This window comes from Mobula hypostoma, chromosome 7 (assembly GCF_963921235.1).
Source record: "Mobula hypostoma chromosome 7, sMobHyp1.1, whole genome shotgun sequence".
NCBI classification, from domain to species: Eukaryota; Metazoa; Chordata; class Chondrichthyes; order Myliobatiformes; family Myliobatidae; genus Mobula; species Mobula hypostoma.
The window spans coordinates 151,999,419-152,026,647 of record NC_086103.1 but is presented as its reverse complement, the minus strand read 5'-3'; the positions used below and the strand labels follow the sequence as shown (position 1 = coordinate 152,026,647).

At 43.3% G+C, this 27,229-nt stretch overlaps 1 protein-coding gene across 8 annotated transcripts in view; it reads right to left on the bottom strand.

Moving 5' to 3' along the window:
- The window catches only part of LOC134349663 (uncharacterized), a 29,207-nt gene extending 11,879 nt beyond the window's left edge, over nt 1-17,328 (bottom strand). For 2 of the 8 annotated variants that reach the window (XM_063054310.1, XM_063054314.1), the window contains exons 1-2: nt 8,236-8,368; nt 6,700-6,859 (exon numbers count right to left, since the gene is read on the bottom strand). In XM_063054310.1, the coding sequence (XP_062910380.1) occupies nt 6,700-6,859; nt 8,236-8,253 (178 nt within the window). In that variant the 5' untranslated portion in view covers nt 8,254-8,368. Of the gene's footprint in view, nt 1-3,449; nt 5,341-6,699; nt 6,860-8,235; nt 8,369-9,478; nt 9,628-15,268; nt 15,419-17,199 lie in introns of those variants that run through there. The other 6 variants (XM_063054311.1, XR_010018742.1, XM_063054312.1 and 3 more) reach the window with 6 other exon arrangements.
- Nucleotides 17,329-27,229: the final 9,901 nt, after the last annotated feature.

Genomic DNA, 27,229 nt, shown 5'->3' with positions numbered 1-27,229 from the left:
TTCCTCTAACAATCCAAAGACATACCAGTTGATGGATTAATTGGTCATTGGAAATTGTTATGTGATTAGGCTGAGGATATATCAGAATCAGGTTTATCATCACTGGCATGTGACGTGAAATTTGTTAACTTAGCAGCAGTTTAATACATTACATAATCTAGCAGAGAGAGAAAAAATAATAAAATAAGACATAATAAACAAGTAAATTAATTACATATGTTGAATAGATTATTTAAAAATATGTGCAAAAACAGAAATACTGTATATTAAAAAAGTGAGGTGGTGTGTAAAGCTTTAAAGTCCATTTAGGAATTGGATGGCAGAGGGGAAGAAGCTGTTCCTGAATTGCTGATTGTGTGCCTTCAGGCTTCTGTATCTCCTACCTGATGGTAACAGTGAGAAAAGGGCATGCCCTGGGTGCTGGACATCCTTAATAATGGGTGCTGCCTTTCTGAGACATCGCTTCCTAAAGATGTCCTGGGTACTTTGTAGGCTAGTGCCCAAGATGGAGCTGACTAGATTTACACCCTTCTGCAGTTTCCTTTGGTCCTGTGCAGTAGCCCCTCCATACCAGACAGTGATGCAGCCTGTCAGAATGCTCTCCACAGTACAACTATAGAAGTTTTTGAGTTTGTTTGTTGACATGCCAAATCGCTTCGAACTCCTAATAAAGCATAGCTGCTGTCTTGCCTTCGTTATGACTATATCAATATGTTGAGACCAGGTTAGATCCTCGGAGATCCTGACACCCAGGAACTTGAAGCTGCTCACTGGACAGTGCAGCTTGAAGAATCAGAAGGGCTTATTCTGTGCTGTATCTCAATAAATAAATGAATTGGCTTTTTTCCATTTCAGGATCTCAGCCAGAGGATCGGACCTATCCTCTTCCATAATTACCTTGAAAGTAATGACATTAAAATCACCAGATGCAAAATTTTCCGCTACGCAAACTTCTATCACCTGCCCTGTCTCTTTCCCTAATAGAAGATATAGTGACACAATCCCTCTAGAAGGGACTTCTATGTAATGACTAAGAAATCTTTCCTGAAACAGTTGATAAACCTTTTCCTGTTCAGCCCTTTTACAGTATGTGAGTCCCAGTCAATATGAGGAAAGTTAAAATTACCTACTATCACAATCTTATGTTTCTTGCAATAGTCTATGATCTCTCTACAAATTTACTCCTCTAAATCCCATGGATTGTTGGGTGGTCTGTAATATTCCTTTAATGTGATCATACCCAGCTTATTCCTCAGTTTTACCCATAAAGCCTCACTAGATGAGCTCTTCAGTCTGTCTTGACTGAACACTGCTGTGACATTTTCCCTGACGAGTATTGCCATCCCTTCCGTTTTAGTTCTGCATGTTCTATCACGTCTAAAACAATGGAAACTCCGGAACATTGAGCTGCCAGACCTGCCCCTCCTGCAACTAAGTTATTTTAGTGGCTGCAATGTGCAGATCCATGCCCTATGTATGTGCCCTGCTTTGTTGTATTTTCTGCAAGTTTCACCTTTAAACCTGCATTGATCTGGTGTATGTGAGTCCCTGCAACAACAGTAACACAGTTTGTTCAGGCAGGCCAGTTTCTGTCTAGATGGTGCAATTTTGTTCACGCTCACCTTCATCCCTAACTGCAACTCAATTACATCTGTCTGTTGTTTCCATTGATACAGCTATTTCAACTGCACTTTAAAATGCAAGTTCTGCTTCAGTTAGGAACCATTTTTGAATGCTTTCTTATAAGATTCCACAAACTAAGCGATCTCTCAGTGCATCGTTAAGTCCGTTACTGAACTGACAATGCTCAATCTCTTCAGTTCACCCACATACACTGAAATGCACTCCCCTTACTTTTGATTCTGATTATGAAACCTGAAGTGTTTTGAAATCAACAATGGTTTAATTTCTAAATGTTCCTGCATTACTTTCATGAAAATCAGCAAAGCTCAATCCAGCTGGTTTGCTTGGAGCAGTTAAACTTCAAAGCAAACTTTATGTCTTTAAACCCAATGCACCCAGCAAAATTGACACTCACTTCTCGTTGGCCATTCCATTTGCTTTAAAATACTGCTCAATCCATTCAGTACACAAAACCAGTTATCTGTTGTGTAATGGAAAGCACCTATCGTTCCATGTAGCCAGTCATTTCATATTTTTTTATGATTATTATCACAAGGTATTCACTGTTTATGATCCTGTGAATTCTTCCATTTTCTTCCTGTTTTTAACTCGATCATCTTTCCTTTTGTAAATAAAGCAGCTGCTCTGAAGGAAAAATATGCGTTGTGTTTTTTTTTAACTCCATTTCTTGCTGCGCTTTTTTAACTCGAATCTCTTGCTGCGCTTCAAATGGTAGGTAGTCATTTTGGTTTATTTTTAAAATGCCTTATCACCACTGCTATACTTTGTAACTCCAAAACATTAAACTAATTGCAAGGAAAACAAGAGAGCCAGGAATGTGAGTCATAGTTCATTTTTTACTTTAAACGACACATGCACATATCACATGGTAGTGTCATGATGAGTGCAATTCATTTATTTTTACATAAAACCCATAATGAATTATTTAAAGAAGAATGCCTAATCAAACAAAATATTTACAATATTACCCAAATACTACTGAAATATTAAATACACAACTGGTGGCAACTCAACTGGGAGATGGGTATAAAAGAATAGAAGAAATTAGACTCAAACAGCAGGAATTCTGCAGATGCTGGAGATTCAAGCAACACACATCAAAGTTGCTGGTGAACGCAGCAGGCCAGGCAGCATCTGTAGGAAGAGATGCAGTCGACGTTTCAGGCCAAGACCCTTCGTCAGGACTAACTGAAGGAAGAGTGAGTAAGGGATTTGAAAGTTGGAGGGGGAGGGGGAGATCCAAAATGGTAGGAGAAGACAGGAGGGGGAGGGATAGAGCCAAGAGCTGGACAGGTGATAGGCAAAAGGGGTTACGAGAGGATCATGGGACAGGAGGTCCGGGAAGAAAGACAAGGGGGGGGGGGGACCCAGAGGATGGGCAAGAGGTATATTCAGAGGGACAGAGGGAGAAAAAGGAGAGTGAGAGAAAGAATGTGTGCATAAAAATAAGTAACAGATGGGGTACGAGGGGGAGGCATTCTTATGCACACATTCTTTCTCTCACTCTCCTTTTTCTCCCTCTGTCCCTCTGAATATACCTCTTTCCCATCCTCTGGGTCCCCTCCCCCCCCTTGTCTTTCTTCCCGGACCTCCTGTCCCATGATACTCTCGTATCCCCTTTTGCCTATCACCTGTCCAGCTCTTGGCTCTATCCCTCCCCCTCCTGTCTTCTCCTATCATTTTGGATCTCCCCCTCCCCCTCCAACTTTCAAATCCCTTACTCACTCTTCCTTCAGTTAGTCCTGACGAAGGGTCTCGGCCTGAAACGTCGACTGCACCTCTTCCTACAGATGCTGCCTGGCCTGCTGCGTTCACCAGCAACTTTGATGTGTGTTGAAGAAATTAGACTTACATGTTTGTGTATTGGACGTACTAGATTGAATAATTCCCTATTCAGAATTAAGATGCATAATATGGGCATCTCTTGGGAGTGTACTTGTTGTGAAATGGTGCAGCAAATATTGTTAGAATACAGTTCCTTTGAGGTGCAAAAGAAACAACTAATTGCTAAATTGAGATCTTTGGGACAGACACAGCTTAACATGAAAAGCATTAGGATATGACTGTCATTTTAATGTAATATATAAGTGCGTATTTGACTTTCTGTAAAGTGTTAGACTTTGATATTGTCCAGTTTTTTTTTGGCGGAGAGGAATTTAGTGGAAGTACTTTCTGTGTCATTGCTCCACACTCCAACACAACAGGTGGTGGTAATGCACCTTATGTTGGTCTGCCAACTGCCATTAAACTTTACAAGAAGAAGAAAAAGGTTCATTTGTTGATCAGACCAGACATCAGAATGGGGAAGAGATGTGATCTAAGTGGAATGATTGTTGGTGCCAGATATGGTGGTTTGAGTATCTCAGAAGCTGCTGATCTCCTGAGATTTTCGTGTACAACAGTTACTAAAGTTTACAGAGAGTGGTGAGGAAAAAAAAAACAAAATAAAAAATCCAGTGAGCAACAGTTCAGTGGGCAAATAAGCCCTGTTAATGAGAGAGGTCAGAGGAGAATGCTGGTACTGGTTCAAGTAGATGGGAAGGCGACAATGACTCAAATAACTATGCGTTACAACAATGGTGTGCAGAAGAGCATCGCTCAACGCACAACACATTGAACCTTGATGTGGATGAGCTACAGCGGCAGAAGACCAGGAACATACTCCTGGGTTACCTCCTGTACCTAATAAAGCAGCTACTGAGTGTAGGTGCAAAACAAGTAGGTCACAATTGTAGAGAAGTAGGATTTCCTCCAGATTGCACACTTGATTGAATGGCAGTTGAGATATGGAGGCAAGGATATCAGTGGGATTGTGAAAATGTGTTCTGTGGAGTGTTGTGCTTTTAATTGGCCTTTGCCATTTTTTGAGCCTTGGATGAACATCCGCTGCTTTACTTTGGTCCATAAAATTGATAACAAAGGAGCTCAAAAATTCTTAAAACAGAACTCTTAAAACAAAATAGATGTGACGTTGAAAACAGACAAAACTTGGAGCAGAGCATTTTTGCAGACATTTGCATGAGGGAATTTGTTCCTTGACACTCTGGCAGATTTTATTTACCTGAGCAATTTTTCCCTCGTGTACTTTTGCCCCCAATAATGGCAATAGTTATACAATGTACAAAATTGGCCAACAGAGCTTTGGGTCTCAACGGTTTAGAAAATAATAGTCCTTATCTACTATCAGAAAGAGCAGGTTTATCGATGAGAGGTACTGATTGAGAATTTACTCTGATTCTCTTTCCACAGCTATTGCCTGACTTACTATTTCCAACTTTTTCTGTTTTATATTAGATTTCCAGCATCTGCAGCTCTTTTAATTTTTCTCAGGTTTTACTCACTATTTCTCAAGACCCCATTTTACTTAATGAAGCTGGACTCAAGCAGCACTTTTTGTCATTTATTTTATTTCTTTCGAGATACAGCGTAGAGCCCAGCCCAATGTTCCACACCATCCCACATCCCACCTATTTAACCCGAGCCTAATCACAGGGCAATTTACAATGACCAATTGATGTACTACCTGGTACATCTTTGGAACGACGTACTGGTTTATGAGATGTATTTCCTTTTGTGACCTCAGTCACGGACTCACACAGTTTCACACAGCGTTGCAAATTTCTCCATGTTTCCTCTACTTGCCTTCCAAAGAGCATGGGAGTAATCAACATGATGGAACTGTTGAGGAGGAGGAAGCTGAAAGTGCAATTGCAAAGAAAACATAATAGACTATTAGAGCCATTTGTTAGGATATCAGGGAGGGAATCTGCTTCTGAGTATTCCAGCAGCATTACTCATCATTCTCCTACCTGTCAAAGACTTCAATTCAGGCACTTGATGATGTATTATCTAACCTCATAACAAGATTACTTTCCGCACACAGCACAACACTGGTGCAACTAAATGTTATTATTGTAAAAGCATTGTTCTGTATAAATGGAGCATTACTGATTTCCCTTGGCTGACAGTGTGTGACTGATGTGCACAGTCTAACCTGATGCTTTTCTGTGTGCTTTCAATGGAGCAAATATGTCAGAAAGCTGGCTTCTGTTTGTCAGTGAGAGGCCTGGATTAAAATGGGCTTCAGTCTCAGTTCTTTGAATTCTTAAGTGGCCCTGCTTAAACATACACTTAGTGGCCACTTTATTAGGTACATGAGTGGAACCTAGTGTAGTCTTCTGCTGCTATAGCCCATCAGATTCAGGGTTCAATGTATTGTGTCTTCAGAAATGCTCTTCTGTCAGCTTGAACAAGTGTAGCCATTCTCCTCTGATTTCTGTCATTAACAAGGCATTTTTACCCACAGAACTGCTGCCTACTGGATGTTGTGTTTGTTTGCACGATTCTCTAAATTCTAGAAACCGTTGTGCATGAAAATCCCAGGAAATCAGCTGCTTCTGAGAAAACACCCTATCTGGCACCAACGATCAGCCCACAGTCAAAGTCACTTAGTTCCCATTTCTTCTCCGCTCCGATGTTTGGTCTGAACAACAACTAAACCTCCTGACCATGTCTGCATGCTTTTTCAAAGGGTTCAAAGGTACATTTAATGTCAGAGAAATGTGTACAATATATAAAGTACATACTGAAATACTTTTTCTTTGCAAGCATCCACGAAAACAGAGGAATGCCCCAAAGAATGAATGACAGTTAAATGTTAGAACCCAAAGCCCCTCCAGCTCCTCCTCCCATGCAGAAGCGGAAGCAAGCAACAATCCCACCTCCCCCGGCAGCAAAAAAAGCATCATCACCCCCCTCTGAGCACTCAAGCGTGCAGCAAAGCATCAATAAACACACAGATTTGCAGTACCCCAAAGCCTACTCATTCACCTGGTAATTTGACATACCACAGGCTCTCTCTCTCCCTAATAAGGGAAAAAGAGATGTCTGCGTTTCACAGTGAGAGGGGAGACATAACAAACAACTCTCTGATTTACAATGTTAAAAGCCTGTTACGTCACTTTTTCTGATCTCTGTGCGCAAAGAACTCGGGTCTCTAGTCACACAGCCATCAGCCAGCTTGCTGCTTTCAATTTTCTGTCTCCTACAACATACCAATTTCCTGCGGAGGCACTGACCTCAAGGTCGCCCGCCTTGAGAGCCATGAAATCCCAGAACCTTGAAGGTGTGCTAGTCTTCCAGGCCGCGCCCTTGGTATATTGAATAGCGGCCAACTGTGAGACCCTGAGAGTGGGTAAAGGTCTTCAAAAAAACCCTGAAAGGGAAAAATAGAGATATTAAAGATAGAAATGGAGCTGTTTCTGAAGATGCAAGCAAAGGGGTCACCATTAGGCGCCATCGTCTCCTAAGCTCCAACCCTGCATTGTGTTGCTGCTGCATGATGTGCTAATTAGATATTTGCGTTAATGAGCAGGTGTACATTACATTCTCAGTCTTACAGACATGAACAGGGAGTTTGTTACCTTATGCAATCGTAATAAATATTTGTAAAAGATATAATGCTTAGAAAAAGGTGGCTTTGAATGAATGACGGAATTGAGGCAATTCCAATGAGAACATTCTGAAGTGTTTGTTCAGTGATTCCTAAAGCTTTGAGAGAAGTAGGCAAATTTTCAGGTGTTCTTATCAGCCAGGAGTAAAGATTGATGAGGGCCTTTCCCCTTTTCAACATTCTTAGGGGACTGTTCGCTCTGGGATTCTTCAGTTTCTTTCCCCACTAATGCTTATTCCCCTGGGACACCTGCAAGCAAACAAAGGAAATATGGCTTCTAAAAACGTAAACACGAGGAATTCTGCAGATGCTGGAAATTCAAGCAACACACATCAAAGTTGCTGGTGAACGCAGCAGGCCAGGCAGCGTCTCTAGGAAGAGGTACAGTCGGATGTTTCGGGCCGAGACCCTTCGTCAGAACTAACTGAAGGAAGAGTTAGTAAGAGATTTGAAAGTGGGAGGGGGAGGGGGAGATCAAAAATGTTAGGAGAAGACAGGAGGGGGAGGGATGGAGCCAAGAGCTGGACAGGTGATTGGCAAAGAGCTGGGCAGGTGGACAGGAGGGGGAGGGATCCCTTTTACCAATCACCTGTCCAGCTCTTGGCTCCATCCCTCCCCTCCTGTCTTCTCCTATCATTTTGGATCTCCCCCTCTCCCTCCCACTTTCAAATCTCTTACTAGCTCTTCTTTCAGTTAGTCCTGACGAAGGGTCTCGGCCCGAAACGTCGACTGTACCTCTTCCTAGAGACGCTGCCTGGCCTGCTGCGTTCACCAGCAACTTAAATATGGCTTCTCCTCTTTTCCCTTAACTGGACCCCAAACAATACCCTATCTTTCAACTAAGAGCATTAAAGCATTCTGAGTTCAACAACATCAGATAATTAGTATTTCCTGTGCACTATTTCAGATTTCTAGCATCCGTGCCACATTTGTTTGGTACCTCTGTTAATTATTCTGAGCTTGTCATTCTGGAATGTCATCAATTCACTGTCACCCATTTTACCATTCACTCCTTTCTGCTTTCTATCCATCACCAGTCTTGCCTTCTGTTCTCTGTTGTTTTTGCTCCTTTTCTCTACTTTAAACTTACCTCTAATTACTTCTAGTTTTGCTGAAAGGGCATCAATCAGAAATATTACCTCTCTTTCTCTCTCCATAGATTCTGCATTGAATGCAGAGTATTTCCAAGATTATCTATTTCAGTCTTGAATTTTCAGCATCCTTAATTCTTCGCATTTGCATGAGAGTGAAAGTATTGATACTAAAGGCTCGGTAGTCAAATAAGCTTCCTACTTATGAACCTTTGTAGCCTCTAAACTATTTTCTATTCTATTTTCCTTGGCTATGATTCTAAAGCTTACAATGATTAATAGATGGGACAAATGCCAAAGAATTCAAGGCTTGCTGGGGCCAAAGGCACTTCTACACGGATTTCTACACTTGGGAGAAACAGTTTCTATCTGATTTAATTCTCCATTGTATTTACAGTTCTTTTTCAGCCTTTCATAAAAGCCACTGTCTGAAAGTACCTTGTGAAATCTTCAAAAATGAAAATCTTTATTAATTCAGAACAAAGCAAACTTGGGAGTTTATATGGTTGTGTGTATACGTGACTGATTATCAGTTTTGAAAGTAATAGTGCTTTTAAGTACAAGGGATTCTGCAGATGCTGGAGGAATTCTGCAGGTTAGGCAGCATCTATGGAAATGATTAAACAGTTGACGCTTTGAGCCAAGAGCCTTTATTAGGACTGGAAAGGAAGAGGGAAGATGCCAGAATAAGAAGGTGGGGGAGAGGGGGAGGAGTACAAGCTAGAAGATGATGGGTGAAGCCGGGTGGTTGGGGAAGGGGGATGAAATAAGAAGCTGGGTGGTGATAGGTGAAAAAGGTAAAAGGCTGGAGGAGTCTGATACGAGAGTTAGCTTTGGGAGAAAGGGAAGGAGGAGGGACTCCAGGGGTGGGTGATAGGCAGGTGAGGAGAAGAGAAGTAAGAGGGGAGTCAGAGTAGGGAACTGATGAAAAGGGAAGAGAGAAGAATTACCAGAGGTTTGATAAATTGATGTTCATGCTATCAGGTTGGATGCTACCCAGATAGAATATAAGGTGTTTTTAATTTAGTCTAACCCTCAGGTTCGGCCAGCACATGTTTGTCTAGGGGAAGACAGCCTCTGGCCCTACTAAAATGAGAAATCTCGTTTGTGTGGATGTTGCGTGATGTATTGCCCGGTTACAAATCCGAACTTCAAAATATCATCCAGTACACCATATGCAATCAAATGATTGAACTTTATAATTTTAATCTAAATATAGGGTTAGCAAAGAAAATAAAAAGAAAAAGGGCCCATTTTAAGGAAAAAGTCAAATGTGCCTGTTGGAGCTCACTGATAAGGCCATTCATCCACCATCGACCTCCTCCGAGCGTCGCTGACCTTCAGGTCCTCGATCCTCGTCCACTCTGTCTGGTGGTCTACCAGCTCTCTCCACATGCGTCTTCCCTCTTCATCTCTCACCGACAAAAGACAACGAAATCTCTGCTTCCGGACCCACAAGAAAGAACAACATCCCGCTCATTGGCTAACATACATTCCATAGACCCCATTATCTCTAGTCATAACCCAAACATTGCCGCGACAGAGAAACTATTACCTTAGCAGTGGAACATTACAGAACGGCCATTACACTCTCCCCCCGCCGAACTTAGTCATGTCCTCATGATGTTGAGATAATTTGTCAACCCTTCCTGCAAAACACAAAGTCCAATCCAGGTGCACAAGGCAGTGACACAGCTCCCCAAAATGGTAGGGCTCACACTCTGTTCCTCTGGTGCTATGTAGGCCAGTCTATGTGGTGGTCTCCTAATTCTCTGAGACCTCCATACATCCACTCCTGACTCTTCAGGTTCAGTCACTACTGGGGATACTTCCGGTCTACCTGGTGAGGACTCCCCCGACCTAACACTCGTGCCCAGCTGCAAACTGGAACCCTCTGTCTTATGGCCAAGCCCCGCTTCATCCCTTGCGTGGTCCTGCAACAAACATACCCCACCTCTCGCCCCGCCCCCGCATGCGGAGAAAGGTGGAAGACTCTTCCTCAACCAATGGGGAGTTAGCAAAAGGCAGCATATACCACACATCCAGGTCCTCATCCTCCGAATCAGTATCCCTCTCAGGGGTGGGAGCCAGCCTAACCTCGCCTGCTGTGGGCACTGGAGTCGCCCTGCATTTCTGCAAAGTCTTCTTACTAGGTGTAGGCTCCAAGTCAGGATCTGGGTCCACCTGCACCTCTTGTCCCAGGGGCAGCAGGTGGTTCCGATGGAGAATCTTGACAGGCCCATTCCCATCCTCTGGTTTCACCCGGAAAACTGATAGGTTTGGCTTTTGACTCTCCACCACATAGGGCTTAGCCACCCAATGGTCTGCCAGTTTATGCTTCCCAGGTAGCCCCAAATTCCTTATGAGGACCCGGTCTCTCAGCAGGAATTCGGAGACCCTCATCTTTTGATCATACCTCCTCTTATTTCCTTCATTCTGCTTGGCAGCCGTGACCCCCACTAATTCATAAGCCCTTTTTAGCTCTCACCTCATATCAGACACATACTTCAGATAAGTCTTCAGTGGTAAGTCACCTTTGTCAGTCCCAAAACAAAGGTCAATGGGCAACCTCGCCTCGTGCCCAAACATCAGACAATATGACAAATACCCAGTAGCTTCATTTCAAGTACAGTTGTAACTGTGAACCAGATGTCCAATACGTTGACTCCACCTGCTCTTCTTGCTGATCTCCAGGGTCCCAAGCATGTCTAACAAGGTCCAATTAAACCTCTCTTGCTGGGGATCACCCTATGGGTGATAGGCATGATCTTCGACTTCTCGACTCCAAGCATGCCCAGTAACTCAAGAATGAGTGTGCTCTCGACATCCTGTCCCTGATCACTACGTAACCACCATCTGGGAAAGCAATAATAAATGAAAAACTTCTCCCATAACACTTTAGCTTCCGTAGACACCCTCTGGTCCTTGGTAGGAAAAGCCTGAGCATATCTGGTGTAGTGGTCCGTGATGACTAAGACATTCATCGTGTTGCTGGCATCGGGTTCTATGGACAGGAAATCCATACACACCAGGTCCAGGGGCCCTGCACTCTGCAAGTGGGACAAGGGAGCTGCCTGTGTAGGCAGTGTCTTCCGCTGTATGCATTGAATGCATGACTTGCAGTATTCTTCGACCTCTGACTTCATTTGGGGCCACTAAAACCGGTCTCTGAGCAATCCATAGGTCTTTTCCACCCCCAAATGTCCAGAATCATTATGAAGAGACTTCAACGCAATACTTCTCCGACAGAACCAGCTGGCAATGCCGAGGTTGGTCCGGGGGTGACGTGACCTGGTATAGGATCTGGTTCCGCAACTCCAACCGAGGCCATTCTCTCAGTAATGCAGGCACCTCCGCATGTTTTGTCTTCTCTGCCTGAGCCATGTCTCCCTCTTCGACCGCTGACCAAATGGTACCAATGCCCAGATCATCTCGCTGAGCAGCTGCCACTTTCCCAGAACTCAATTCCGGCAGCTGATTTGTCTTCAGAGCAGTCAGGTCATGGTAAATTTGGGGAATGGCGTATTCAGAAGCTCCCAATTGATCCACCGCTTGATCCTGCCCCTCCTTTCCCTCTCCTTCATGGTGATAGCAAACTGATACATGGCCTTCACCCCAGGGGCAGGAATGCTCTCTCACTCCTCATCCCTGTCCAGTCCCTCAAGCACCCGTTGGGACAAAGCATCAGCATCAATGTACCTGCTTCTCAGCCGGTACTTCAGGCTGAAATCATAGACAGACAACGCCGCCAATCACCAATAGCCTGTGGTCAGAATATAAGTTAGTGGGTTGTGTCCGTCCTCACCTCCAACTTGGCCCCGTAGAGGTAGTTAATCAGCTTATTCAGAACCACCACTTCAATGCCAGAAATTCCAACTTGTGCGTGGGATAGTTTTTCTCGGAGGGCGACAGACTCTGGCTGACAAACGCAATGGGTCTCAACCCGGTGCCCTGATCCTGATACAGGATGCCCCCTAAACCCTCTCGGCTGGCATCCATGCGCAGTACGTATGGCAATCGGGGGTCCGCAAAAGCCAGCACCGGCGTCTGGGTCAGCAGCTCCTTCAGCAACCGAAAGGCCTCCTCACATTTTACATCCTATCTCGGTCCAAAGGGCTCCGATAGGCTAAGATACTCTCCACCCTCCTGTCCTTTTCTCCCCCTCTCTTTCTTCCCTAAGAGAGGGTAACTGCATAGAGGCTGATTCAATGGGTGACTCATTTTTGCATAGCCCTTCACGAACCTCCAATAGTAACCACAGAACCCAAGGAGTGAGCGCAGAGTGCTCACAGTCTGGGGTCTTGGCCAAGTGATCACTGCCTCGATCTTAGCCAGGTCTGTAGCTATTCCATCCCATGATATATGTACCAACGTAGCTAACAGACGTTTTGCAGAACTGGCACTTGTCTACGGAAAGTTTTAACCCTTCAGCTTTCAGGCGGTCGAGCACTTTCAGTAGCCTCATTTCATGTACCTCCAAGGTGGATCCAAACACTATAAGGTCATCCAGATACACCAACACCTCATCAAGCAGGTTCATATCCCCCACCATCTTCTCCATGACCTGCTGGAAGGTCGCAGGGGCTCCCAATATGCCCTGGGGCATCCTTTCGAACTGGAAGAATCTCAGGGGACATATAAAGGCCATCTTCTCTTTGTCCACACAGATGCATACCCTCCCATTCTTCTTCCGGGCCACCACTACTGGGGATGCATAGGGGCTTCGGGACTCACTGATGATCACAGCATCCTTCAACTAACATAAATGCTGCCGCACGTCCTCCACCTCTGCAGGGGCCAGTCGCCGCAACCTCTCTCTAAATGGGATGTCCTCAGTTACCTGGATAGTGTGATGAGTGCTCTTAGAACAACCCACATCAAATTTGTCAGTGGAAAAGACACCGTCCAGTTTCAACATCTTCTCTACCTGCCTCCTCTTCCAAACCGCAGACACTGGGGAGTCCCCAAAGTTGAATGACTCAGCTGTCACTGTCAACTTCACCTCCTTTTCCAATAGTTTCTCCCCTCCTGTCTCACAGGGACACTAGACATTACCATCACCGGGAACAGGTGTGACGGGGCACCCTCCGCTTGAAGGAGACCTCCCTCTTCGTAGTGTTCCTGACAATCACTGCCATCCTGCTCGCCTGTACAACTGAGGGCTTCTGCAGCTCGGGCCTCACCAGTACTCCAGCAGGACTCCCCCTAGTGGTATTCCAGAGCATCCACTAAGAGGGCCTTGCCCTCAGGCACTCCAGGAAATCTGGGGGTCCCCATCACTCTTGCTACTTCCCCGGGCCGTACCACCATTGGCTTCGACCGGGTAAACCACACGGTCCCTCCTTTGAATTCAGTATCTGGCCCAGTGCAGCCATGCACTTCCTCAAAAACAGCTCGAAACACCGGGTGCATGGACAATGTTCCCAGAAAGTTCTTGCCAGCCTTCTCCTTGCAAGCCCCCATGAACCTCCTCACAAGAGGCGCATTGGACCCCACTAGAATTCAAATGCCGCCCTTCTCAGCTGCGTTCGTACAAACCAGCACTAATGTATCAAGGACCTCCAAGAGTTCCACATTGGCCTCCGTGAACTCTAGCTTCAGATTAAGATTTATAAAGTTTAGGGGAAGACAGCCTCTGGCCCCACCAAACTGAGAAATCTCGTTTGTGTGGATGCTGCATGATGTGTTGCCCGGTTACAAATTGGAACCGTAAAATATCAGACAGTACACCATATGCAATTAAATGATTGAACTTTATAAATCTTAATCTGAATATAGGGTTAGTAAAGAAAATAAAATGAAAAAGGGGCCATTTTAAGTAAAAATCCAAATGTGCACGTTGGAGCTCACTGATAAGGCCATTTGTCCACCATCGACCTCCTCCAAACATCGCTGACCTTTGGACCCTCGCTCCCCGTCCACTCCATCCGGTGGTCTACCAGCTCTCTCCACATGTGTCTTCCCTCTTCATCTCGTGCCGACAAAAGACCATGAAATCCTTGCTCCCAAACCCACAAGAAAGAACAACATCCTGCTCATTGGCTAACATACATTCCAAAGGCCCCGTTATCTCTAGTCATAACCCAAACATTGCTGCTGCAGAGAAACCATTACCTTAGCAGTGGACATTACAGAATGGCCATTACAATAGTTTGTTAGGAAAGTCAGCTCTGATCTTTATGTAAATCATGAAATCCTAAATGGAATTTCAAAATGGTATTCTGAGAGAATTCTTTGAGTCACTAGATCACAAAGATAAAAAAGGAAGTATGCATGCATAGTTCCAGAAGCAAGTAATGTGTAAAATAGCCATAAATAACAGGAAATTATCTTCTTGCAACTGCTCCCCCAACTCCAAAATATCTTGTTGAAACTTTAGAAGTTCCGTAAAGTATCGGCAAATTTGATTAGTGATAAATTTTGGCTCATCTTCCCTTCATCCTTCCCTTATCTGATTCCACTTACCTTTTTGATTCCAGAATATGCAACCCCTTGTTGTCTCCATTTCTCACCAACTTGCCTCTGACTCTACTTCCAGCCTCCTTTCCCCCGCTTGCCTCCATCTGACCATTAACCCCTCCTCACCTGGTTCCACCTATTGGTTGATGTCTCCTGACCTATCCCTCTCCCTCACCTCTTTATGTTGGCTATCTCTCCTCTACACATCTGTCTTGATGCAGGATCCCAACCTGAAGTGTTGTCTATCCTGACTTGGTGAGTTCCACCAGTTCTTTTTTCAATATAAGATCCATTTATGATTTGGTTAATCCATTAATTATCTTTTTATTTATTTCTCAAACTATTCCTAGAATAATGACCAAGGTTAATCTTGTCAATAAATATTTCTTGAATGCTTTGCCATTACAGTTTGTGTAATCAGAAGGCATTCAAGGGATATGTGTCGACATATAGTTGCATTGGAATGGGAAGATCTAGTCAACATGCCCAGAATTAATGAGTGATCTGAACCCTTCCCCCATTCTGTTGTCTAAAATTTTCAAAATAAATGAAGGGAAATTAAGGGATATTAAAGCATATGTGTGACCTTAAAACTGAATTGTTTTAAGAGAATGAGCCTTACCTTTTTACAAAGCAAATGACCTTCACCAATCTTCCCTGTTGTTCAACACCAGCCTTAGATGGTAAAGATGCATGACAAAAACACAGCAAATGCTGGAATCTGGGTCAACAAAAGCAAACTCCTGGGGGAACTCAGCAGGTCAGGCAGCATCTGTTGTGGGAAATGGGCAAATAAGGAGACATAACAGAGACCATTACGGAGACTTGGCTGGCACCAGGGCAGGAATGGATTCTCAATATTCCTGGATTTCAGTGCTTTAAAAGGGATGGGGGGGAAGGGGAGGAGGGGTGGCATTACTGGTCAGGGATACTATTACAACTACAGAAAGGGTGGGTAATGTAGCAGGATCCTCTTTTGCAGACGACACAAGGGTTGGTGGTGTTATAGATAGTGTAGAGGATTGTCGAAGATTGCAGAGAGACAGTGATAGGTTGCAGAAGTGGGCTGAGAAATGGCAGATGGAGTTCAACCCGGAGAAGTGTGAGGTGGTACACTTTGGAAGGACAAACTTCAAGGCAGAGTACAAAGTAAATGGCAGGATACTTGGTAGTGTGGAGGAGCAGAGGGATCTGGGGTACATGTCCACAGATCACTGAAAGTTGCCTCACAGGTAGATAGGGTAGTTAAGAAAGCTTATGGGGTTTTTGCTTTCATAAGTTGAGGGATAGAGTTTAAGAGTTGCGATGTAATGATGCAGCTCTATAGAACACTAGTTAGGCCACACTTGGAGTACTGTGTCCAGTTCTGGTCGCCTCACTATAGGAAGGATGTGGAAGCGTTGGAAAGAGTACAGGGGAGATTTACCAGGATGCTGCCTGGTTTAGAGAGTATGCATTATGATCAGAGATTAAGGGAGCTAGGGCTTTACTCTTTGGAGAGAAGGAGGATGAGAGGAGACATGATAGAGGTGTACAAGATATTAAGAGGAATAGATAAAGTGCATAGCCAGTGCCTCTTCCCCAGGGCACCACTGCTCAATACAAGAGGACATGGCTCTAAGGTAAGGGGTGGGAAGTTCAAGGGGGATATTAGAGGAAGGTTTTTTACTCCGAGAGTGGTTGGTGTGTGGAATGCACTGCCTGAGTCAGTGGTGGAGGCAGATACACTGGTGAAGTTTAAGAGACTACTAGACAGGTATATGGAGGAATTTAAGGTGGGAGGTTATATGGGAGGCAGGGTTTGAGGGTCGGTACAACATTGTGGGCCAATGGGCCTGTACTGTGCGGTACTATTCTATGATAAAAGCTTGAGCCCTTCTGCTCACCTGGATCAACCTATTGCTTACTATCTCTTGCCCTAGCCCTTCTCCTTACCTTTTTATACTGGCCATCCCAGCTCTGTCTTTGAGTCCAGATTAAATCTCTCAGCCCTTAATATCAACTATCCATCTCTGTCCACAAATGCTGCCTGATCTATTGAATTCTTCCAGCAATTTGTTTTTTGTTTTGCTCCTGCAAAATATGGGTTGCTTTCCTGTATCTCAACAAAGGTAGGCAGTGACATTATAAAATTCATCACATCATTTAATGTGCCAACATAGCTTTTGGCAGTCTGAAGACAAGAATGCTTGTAGATCAAAACCTTAAACTGGGCACAAAGTTCCTGGTTACCAGGCAACAGTGATACCTGCCCTCCTGTGGCTTTTGAAATTAACAGGCAGTTCACTGCGGTGAAGGGACTTTAGAAAATTTTCCATATCCACTCGCAAGATAAACCAAAGTCGGAATCCTCCACATGCTAACATCCACAGAAAGCCCTAATTATACTTGTTCTGTTGCTGGGGATAATCATGTATGTAAGTATTTAAGCTTGTACAACAGAGGGCTGTATATGGCTGTGATTGCACTGCCGTCTGTATGGACATGTCATGCATAAAATTGGTTCCAGCATTAATCCCAATTATAACTAAGCTTCAAAAATATTTAACTAACCTTGCAACACCTTGTGCAGTTGTGAGGTTGTAAAAGGTACCCTAAGCCTTCTTGGAGTCTTCTTCATTTCATACGTGAGTTCACCTACTTCATTTTATTTTTGATTTTTCTAGAGATAAAGCACAGTAACAGGCCCTTCCGGCCCAAAGAGCTTGCCCCGCCCAATTGCATACGTGTGATCAACTGACTTACTAACCTGTATGTCTTTGGAACGTGGTAGGAAACCCACACAGTCACGGGGAGAATGTAAAACTCTTTACAGGCGGAGATGGAATTGAACCTGAGTTGCTGGCATTGTAACAGCATTATGCTACTGCTACACTACCATGCTGCCCCTTTCTACCTACCTCCATAGAAAAAGATTGAAAACTGGAGCAGTTTCAAATAATGAGAGATTGAATGATGTTGGTATTTGAAAGGAACTGGGCGTCCTCAATCACAGGAATTTAACATGCAGGTAGTGGATGTGATCAGAAAAACATGGTATTTTTGCCTCTATTATAAAAGGATTTAAATACAAGTGTAAAAAGTTCTGACTGAAATTATACAGGTCCCTGCTATTAGTGCATCTGGGATATTGTGATACTGCATATTGGTGTAGGATATTGTGTATGGGTCCAGCCTCCCTACCTGAAGAAGGATATTCTTGCAAAGGAGGGAATGCAACAGATTCACTGTGTTGATTCCTGAAGTGTGGCATTTGCTTATGACAGAGATGAAGCAGATTTGTTCTACAAGGGATGATTGATAAGTTCGTGGCCTAGGGTGGAAGGAGTCAATTTTAGAAAACCTAGCACATTTATTTTTCCTACATTTTCACACGTAGTCTAGCAGTCGTGGAGTATATGGATCCCTTCTTTGTAGAAGTCAGCGTCTTGGACCTCCAGAAAGTGGTCCACAGCAGGGGTGATTGATAAGTTCATGGCCTAAGGTGGAAGGAGATGAGTTATTAACTTCAAATTTTCTTCATTTTCACTCAAAGAGTTGAACTGCATGTGCATGTAACGCGATTAATATAACTCATCTCATTCTACCTTAGGCCACGAACTTATCAATCATCCCTGCTATGGACCACCTGGAGGTCCAAGACGCTCTCGTTACATGCACGTGCAGTTTAACTCTTTGAGTGAAAATGCAGAAAATTTGAAGTGTGTACATGTAGGAGGGGACTATGTTGAAAAATAAATGTGCTTGGTTTTCTAAAATTGACTCCTTCTATGTTAGGCCACAAAGTTATCAATCACCCCTTGTATAACTTCTATTTTACAAACTTGAGGGACTTGATAGAGCGGACATGAGTCTGATATTTCCCTCATGTCTGGTCTGTCCAAAACCATGTTCAGAATGAGTGTTCATCTCAGGACTCAGTTGCAAAAGAGGTATCTAAAAACAGGATAGAAAATTTTTGGAATGCTCTATCCAAAAAGGCCTTGGAGGCAAGGATGGTAAGTATGTTCAAAGCAGATATTGATACCGGTATTGGATATTAAGGAAATGGGGTTATTTAAGGAAAATAGCACCAAAGGAAAAGATCAGCCATTGTCTTATTAAATCTCATAGTATGCATAAGGGCAAAATTCCCTACTTCTGCTCCTGTTTCATAAGTGCAATTTCTTAAACTATGTAAAGTACACATTGCTCATCAAAGCATTTTCTTCCTGCTGATGATGGTGCTGCCTGGCTCTTGTTGAGAAACATCTGCTGTAATTCATCAACCACCATTCTTCAGCAAAGGCAAGAAAATGTGCAGTGGTGAGTATGGCACTGATGGTCTTAGGAGGGGTGGGGGTCTGCTGCCTCATCTCTCTCGTACTTGGGCTTGAGGGCGTTGCTCAGACCCTGCTACCCAACAAACTGCCCTTCACCACTGGGCTGGCTGCCTGCACAGAAACCCGCAGGCAGGCCATCGTTCCAACAAACATTATAGTTATGGAAGAGGACTTCCGGTCAAGGTGACAACAGTATACAACACTTGCTCTGTCAATATCTTCCAGATAGCTCACAAAAATGTCTTTTTTACTTCTTTTACATCTGTTTTTCACCTTAAATGTGTTTCTGGGACTGCTAGAGCCTGTGATTTACAGTTTGAAGATCATTTGAGTGATCCAGTGCTTCACTGTCTCTGAAAAGATTCTGGGAAGCGAGTGTGTACTCAGACGGCCTTGATGAGAAGGAACTTCGAGATGGGGCCCGGGCCGATATTTGACTCCGTTTTGCCATTTAAAGCGTCCATGACCGTGAATAACCGATTAAAGTGTCAAGGAAGATTGAGACATCGAGGCGAATGTGGAAGGCAACCGAGAGTTCAGCACCGACAACCTTCCTTTTGATATCTGCTGGAGAAGGAACCTGTGAGAGGTCTATTGCTGTGGCAGCTGGGTAGGCCTCTCTGTTTCAGAGTACCTGTCTTTCGATGGCTGCCGGTGAAATCGGAGGGTGGTATCGTGATTCTGCGTCAATAGATTGGACTATTGCGTTTGTGGACTGTGGACTTTTTCAGTCTTATGGTTTTTATATTCTGTGTTTTTTATCACCCAGTCCTTTTCTGTTTTGTTGTGCGAGTGGAGGGTATTTGAGGGTTAGTCTTCTGTTAGATTTTTGTGTAAGGAAGGGGCTGTTTTTATTGGGGGTTCGATGTTTCTGTTCTATTTTGTGCAAAGTGAGGGGTTTTTGGGGTTGATGGTCAGGATGCCGTTTTTTTTTTTTGCATGGGGGGGATGTGGGTTTGATGTTTCTCTCCAAACAACTTTTATGTTCTTTCTTTGTTTCGTGGCTACCTGGAGAAGACAAATTTCAGAATTGTATATGGATACATGCTTTGAGAATAAATGAACCTTTGAACCTTTGAAAATTTGTCTCCAGTCAGTGAAGCTTAACACAAGTGAAAATATTGATGACCAGTTGTACTGGACTGAGAGGGTGAGACAGAAGACAAGCACATATCTGCTCAGGCATACTTGAGCACCATATACTTTCCTAAGAAAAACAAGAAGCAACGTTTACCCATGCCTGAAAGAAGCACTAGCCCTTTTGTAAATGGTAATGGAGGACATAACAACGGTTTAGGATTTCCACTGCAAATCTAGTTTGTTCTGAGGTGTCATTCATTGTGTTCATGGGATCTTAATGCTACAGAGGACACTGCAGGAAGGGTAAAATATCAACCATGGGATCATAACATCTCACTTTTCTTTCCGTAATTAACACAATTCCTTCTCCGCCTTTGTATTTCTTGTGCTGTTGCAAATCCAGCCAAGACTGTCCTTTGCATTGAAAATTCAAATTAACTGCAGATGCTGGAAATCTGAAACAGAAAATGTGGGAGAGACTCAGCAGGGCAGGCGGCATCTGTGCAGAAACAACAACTTTGGGTGTGTCTGTTTCTTAGCAACGCCGTTCTGCAGCAGTGTTCTATTTGGCTACAGCTGTGATGAGACACCGAGGCAAGGATGGTAAGGAGCCACGTGCTGGAGCATCCAAGACGAGAATCAGGACGTGGTATGAGATTAAGTCGAAGACAGGCTCATAAACTAGACGCTAGATGAGAATCCAAAGTAAAGCTGACAATTCAGCTCTGACCCTCAGTTCAGGTGTTCTTTAAATATTAAAATCCTGGCGCCAAAACAGGGCCTCCAATTAGTGGGGTGGGCCTGAATCTTTAAAGGGGATGCATCAGCTATCCGTATTCCAGAGGCTGGACCCCAGAAGCTGGCATGTTCGGGTGCGTATCATAACAACAGCTGTAGGGTTAAGCATGTTGCCATTCATTTTTGCCATTATGGCCAAAGATACACTGACAAATGATGTCTATGTCTGGGGTCTAATATGAAGAGCCCTGGAGCCTGATTGGAGCTGGTGAACAGATGGTGCAGCAACTGAAGATAATGGTCTCCTCCTGTGAGGCTTTAATATTCTCCAATATCTCAGAGTGGGCTAACAGATGACTATAATGAAGAGTACTTTACAAATATAAATAACAGACAGCAGAGGGTAATGATGCAAAACAACATACACAAAATGCTGGAGGAACTCAACAGTCTCGGTGACGGTCCGAAACATCGACTGTTTACTCTTTTCCATAGAAGCCGCCTGGCCTACTGAGTTCCTCCAGCATTTTGTGTGTGTTGAATTGGATTTCCAGCATCTGCAGATATTCTTGTGTAAGGAGTAATGATATAGTGATAGAAAATATATTGTGCAGCAACTACATGAATTCTGCAAATATAAAATGTGAATTGATGAAAGAAAATTATCTTATTGAAGATGCAGGAAAGGCACATTTATCAAAGTAGATGCATTAAATAGAAATTAGAGAAACAGATGTCAGATTAAGTCCAATGTTGAGAAGCGGAAAGTGACTTAGAAAATCCAGGAAGCATCACAAATTAAATAATCTGGAAAATTAAAGCAAACTGGCTACTTGGGCTGATTTTTGTCTTTATATTAAAATAAAGCATTTACACCGTGGCATTGGCAATGAAATAGAGCAAATTGGGACTCCTGGTGGATTAAAAGATAATATATGACAAAATCAGTTCTTGATTTTTCTGTATCAAAATCAAAAACCTACATGACTTTCTGTAGAATCTCTGCAGAAACTCCTTAGGGATTTATTATACTGTAGTCACATTTACAAAGAGACAGTGAAAAGTTTGACTTGCTGCTGTTCATACCAATCAAATCATTACAAAGTGCATTGAGACAGAAGTAGGTAAAATAGTAACAAAATGCAAAATAAAGTGTAGAGAAAATGCAGTATAGGTAAATAAAAAGGTGTAAGATCATAATGAGGTAGATTGTGAAGTCAGGAGTCTATCTTGTACTAGAGAACCATGCACTAGTCTTTTAATAGCAAGATAGAAGCTATCCTCGAGCCTGGTGATATGTGCTTTCAGTCTTTTGTATCTTCAGCCTGCTGGAAGAGATGGGAAGAGAGAATGCCTGGGGTGGATGGGGTCTTTGTTTGTGCTGGCTGTTTTACTGAAGCAGCGAGGAATGCAGACAGAGTCCATGGCTGGAAGGCTGGTTTCCATTATGTACTGAGCAGTGACCTGTTTGAATGGTGCCACAACAATCTCTCGCTCAACATCAGCAAAACCAAAGAGCTGATTATTGACTACAGGAGGAAGAATCCAGAGTCCATAAGCCAATCCTCAATTGGTGATCAGAGGTGGAGAGGGTCAGTAACTATAAATCCTTTGGCATTACCATATCAGAGCACTGCCTGGGACCAGCAAGTAAGTGCCATCAAAAGAAGGCACGGCAATGTTTCTACCATATTAGAGGTTTGTGTAGATTTGGCATGCAAAACTTTGACAAACTTCTATAGATGTACAGCAGAGAGTATCTTGACTGGTTGCATCATGACCTGGTATGGAAACACAATGCCCATGAACAGGAAAGCCTAGAAAAATGATGGACACAGCCCAGTCCGTCACAGGAAAAGCTCTCCACACCACTAAGCACATCTACAAGGAGCACTGTTGCAGGAAAGCAGCATCATCAACAAACATTCCCACCATCCAAGCATACTCCTCTCACTGAAGCTACTGGGAAATAATGAGAAGTGGGTTCTGTGTTCTGTGGTGAATACCTGCAGGAAAATGAATCTCAAGGCAATATCTGGTGACATGTATGTACCTTGGTAATAAATTTACTTTGAACTTCGACTGCAATTTCTTGAAATCACGTGCAGAGCAGTTGCCATACCAAGTTGTTATGCATCCAGAAAGCGTGCTTTCTATGGTACATCACCTCCAAGAGGACCACAAAATTGTCATGGTTTGGAAGCTTGCCTCAGTGACCTGGAGAGCTATGCTGGCTGGAGACAGGGCTTTATGCTTTGGCTCTGGGTAGAGTCACCCATGCCAAACAGATCAAAGGGTAGAGTCCAGACTAAGAGTGGTCCAGCGGTCCTCCGGGTTTGGGGGTTCAGATGAGGGCTAATGACTCTGACTGGTCAAACAAATCTGTTACGGAAACAGCAATGAAGTATTCTTCTACACCTGTGTGCAACAGTATTCCTGAGTTTTTACACAGGACTACATGGCTGACAGTAGTGAAAACCAAGAGGAAGTTACTGGCATGATGAAGGAAGCCCTGGACACTGCCATCTATATAGTTGGACCAGGACAGAATATTGGAGATGTTCAGTCCTAGGAACCAAAAGCTTTCAACTCTCTCAACTTCAACACTATTGCTGTTAACTGGAGTATGTGTACTGGCCCCCCTTCCCGAACTCAACCAGCTTGTTTGTTTTACTGACCTTAAGGGAAAGGTTGTTGTCATGACACCATGTTATGAAGCTCTCTATCTCCTTCCTGTACTCTGACTCATCATTATTTGAGATAAGGCCCACTACGGTGGTATCATCTACAAATTTGTAGATGGATTTGGAGCAGAATCTGGCCACGCAGACATAGGAATACACGGAGTACAGTGGGGGGCTGAGGGTGCAACCTTGTGGAGCCACAGTATTTAGAATAATCATGCCAGAGGTGTTTCTGTGTATCCATAAGGATTGCGGTCTGTTTTTCAGGAAGTCAAGGATCAAGATGCAGAGGAGGCATTGACTCCCAAGGTCCAGATATCACAATATCTCCATATATTAATACATTCTTAATTCTACAAGATAATGCAGTTGTTTTCCAAGTATGAGCTGAACATACAAAGAACAAACAAGAGACGTCAGCTTTCTTAGCACTTCAGCTTAAGCAAGATCTTGGAAAACATATACATTGAAGCTCTCTAATTAGAAGAGGAAGGTAACAATAGTGAACTTATCAGAGAAGTTGGAAGAATGTTTGCAAATGTAAGAATTTGGAACAGGATTTACAGTAGAATAAACCATCTGGCTTTTAAGCCTATTCCACCATTCATCAGGACGGTGAATTATCTTCTATTGTTTTCCTTCCAATTTTCCAGCATTATCTCTTTATTCCTTAAGTCCTGTAAGGTCCAAATATCCAGTGTTCATGTTTAGAATGAATTCAACGACTGAGCTTCCACAGGTCTCTGAGGTATACCAAAGATTTACTACTCTCTGCATGAAGAGTTTTCTCTTCATCCCAGTCCTAAATGGCTTAGCCCTTATTTTGAGATCAGGACCACTGGTTTGAGTCCTCAGGTAGGGAATCCTCTCTCCATCCACCCTATCAGTCCAAATTCCACTGAACCTTTCATTCTTCTCACCTTTAGAGAACACAGATCTCTCCTCAACTGGCAAATCTGCCATCTCAGGGATCAGTCTGATGAATCATTGTTGCTCTGTGGAAAATGCATACTTTTTTAGATAAGGAGACAAAAATTCTACACAATATTTCAGGTTCCACCTAATATCTAGGGAATATACACTTTAGGGGTCACTTCATTCAACAATATTACTGTTAGGATATTCTGCCTGATAGGATAATCAGAACCAAGATGAAAGTAATATTTTCATGGAAGAGACAGATCTAGAGGCTTGTTTTGTGAACAGCTAGGTGCAAGGAATGTGGTGGTGTGTTTTGTAATATTGCTTGCTTTCTTACAGTGATGCAACTAAAAGGAATGTGGCAATCAGTTTGATGGGAGTGTGTGTAGTAGTGGAGGTCACGACATACCGCACTGGAATATCAATACAGTATGTGGCACTGTAACGTGGGCTGGGGCAAGACTGATCTTGTCACATGACTGAGTTGTCAACCTCTTTTGCTTTGAGCAAAGAAATTTGATAGATGAGGCATTTCTCTGGGAAGGATAAAGGCTAAATCTTGTGTCTATAATGGACTGCTATTCTTGTAAACTCTTGGAATTTTAAAAGGATATCATCTGTTAAGTTATTTGAATCTGAGACAACATTCTTCTGTATTCAGCAAGTAGTGGATTATATTAAGTCAGATAGTCTTAGTGCTTTATCAAAGTGTTTCATTGTTAAATATAAATTTTAGATATAATTCGAGTCAGGACAGCTGACTTTAATTCAAGATGTGATCTGGATGGGTAGGGTGAGAAACACACTGCCTAAGCTGTGGTTCAGTGCCTTATTTAAATGATGCTAACCCAGCTCCTTCGGCATTGGAGAGTCAGTAATAGCAGTTGCCTTTCAGGGGTCGAGAGAATTACACAGCAGAGAGAAAAGGTGGCAGCCACATTCCATTCATGCCCCCACATTTTCTTTCTCTTTACATCCCTCACACCAACTCCCAGTCAGCTTCAGTAAGTTGTTTCTCAACCCATGACACATGCAAAAGAGCATAATTAGGTCTTCAAGAGACCTGAGAGACTACAGATGCTGAAATCTAGAGAAACACACAAATGAACTCAATGTGTCAAGCAGCATTGATGAAAGGAAAGATCAGAGTTCAAAGTAAATTTATTATCAAAGTACATATATGTCAACATATACAATCATGGGATTCATTTTCTTGAAGGCATATTCAATAAATCTGTGGAATAATAATCACAACAGAATCAGTGGAAGACCGCACCAACTTGGGTGTTCAACCAGTGTGCAAAAGACAAAAAATTGAAAATGCAAAAAGAAAGAAATAATAATAAAAAATAAATAAGGAATAAATTTTGAGAACCTGAGATGAAGAGTCCTTGAAAGTGAGTCCATTGGTTGTGGGAATATTACAATGAAGGGACAAGTGAGGTTGAATGAAGTTACCCCCTTTGTTTCAAGAGCCTGATGGTTGAGAGGTAATAACTGTCCATGAACCTGGTAGTAAGAGTCCTGAGGCTCCTGTACCTTCTTCCTGATGGCAGCAGTGAGAAGAAAGCATATTCTGGGTGGTGGGGGTCCCTGATGATGGATTTTGCTTTCCTGTGACAGCATTTCATGTACATGTGGTCTATGGTGGGGAGGGCTTTATCCGTATCCACTACTTTTTGCAGTATTTTCCATTCAAGGGCATTGGTGTTTCCATACCAGGCTGCAATGCAGGCAGTCAATATACTATCCACTACACATCTATAGAAGTCTCAAAATTTTAGATGTCATGCTGAAATTTTGCAGACTCTTAAGGAAGTAGAGGTACTGCTGTGCTTTTCTAATAAATGAATGGTGGACATTTTGTGCCAAGACCCTTCTTCTAGAAGCAACAATGTGGTAATGTATCAGTCCAGATGCATCATTTCCCTATACTGATACTATCTGGTGAGTTTCTTCAGAATTTTTGCGTTGCTAATTAGATCTTAATTACCCATTAGAGAACATAGAACATAGAATAGTACAGCACAGTACAGGCCCTTTGGCCCACAATGTTGTGCCGACCCTCAAACCCTGCCTCCCATATAAGCCCCCACCTTAAATTCCTCCATATACCTGTCTAGTAGTCTCTTAAACTTCACTAGTGTATCTGCCTCCACCACTGACTCAGGCAGTGCATTCCACGCACGAACCACTCTCTGAGTAAAAAATCTTCCCCTAATATCCCCCTTGAACTTCCCACCCCTTACCTTAAAGCCATGTCCTCTTGTATTGAGCAATGGCGCTCTGGGGAAGAGGCGCTGGCTATCCACTCTATCTATTCCTCTTATTATCTTGTACACCTCTATCATGTCTCCTCTCATCCTCCTTCTCTTCAAAGAGTAAAGCCCTAGCTCCCTTAATCTCTGATCATAATGCATACTTCCTAAACCAGGCAGCATCCTGGTAAATCTCCTCTGTACCCTTTCCAATGCTTCCACATCCTTCCTATAGTGAGGTGACCAGAACTGGACACAGTACTCCAAGTGTGGCCTAACTAGTATTTTATAGAGCTGCATCATTACATCACGACTCTTAAACTCTGTCCCTTGACTTATGAAAGCTAACACCCCATAAGCTTTCTTAACTACCCTATCCACCTGTGAGGCAACTTTCAGGCATCTGTGGACATGTACCCCGAGATCCCTCTGCTCCTCCACACTACCAAGTATCCTGCCATTTACTTTGTACTCTGCCTTGGAGTTTGTCCTTCCAAAGTGTACCACCTCACACTTCTCTGGGTTGAACCCCATCTGCCACTTCTCAGCCCACTCCTGCATCCTATCAATGTCTCTCTGC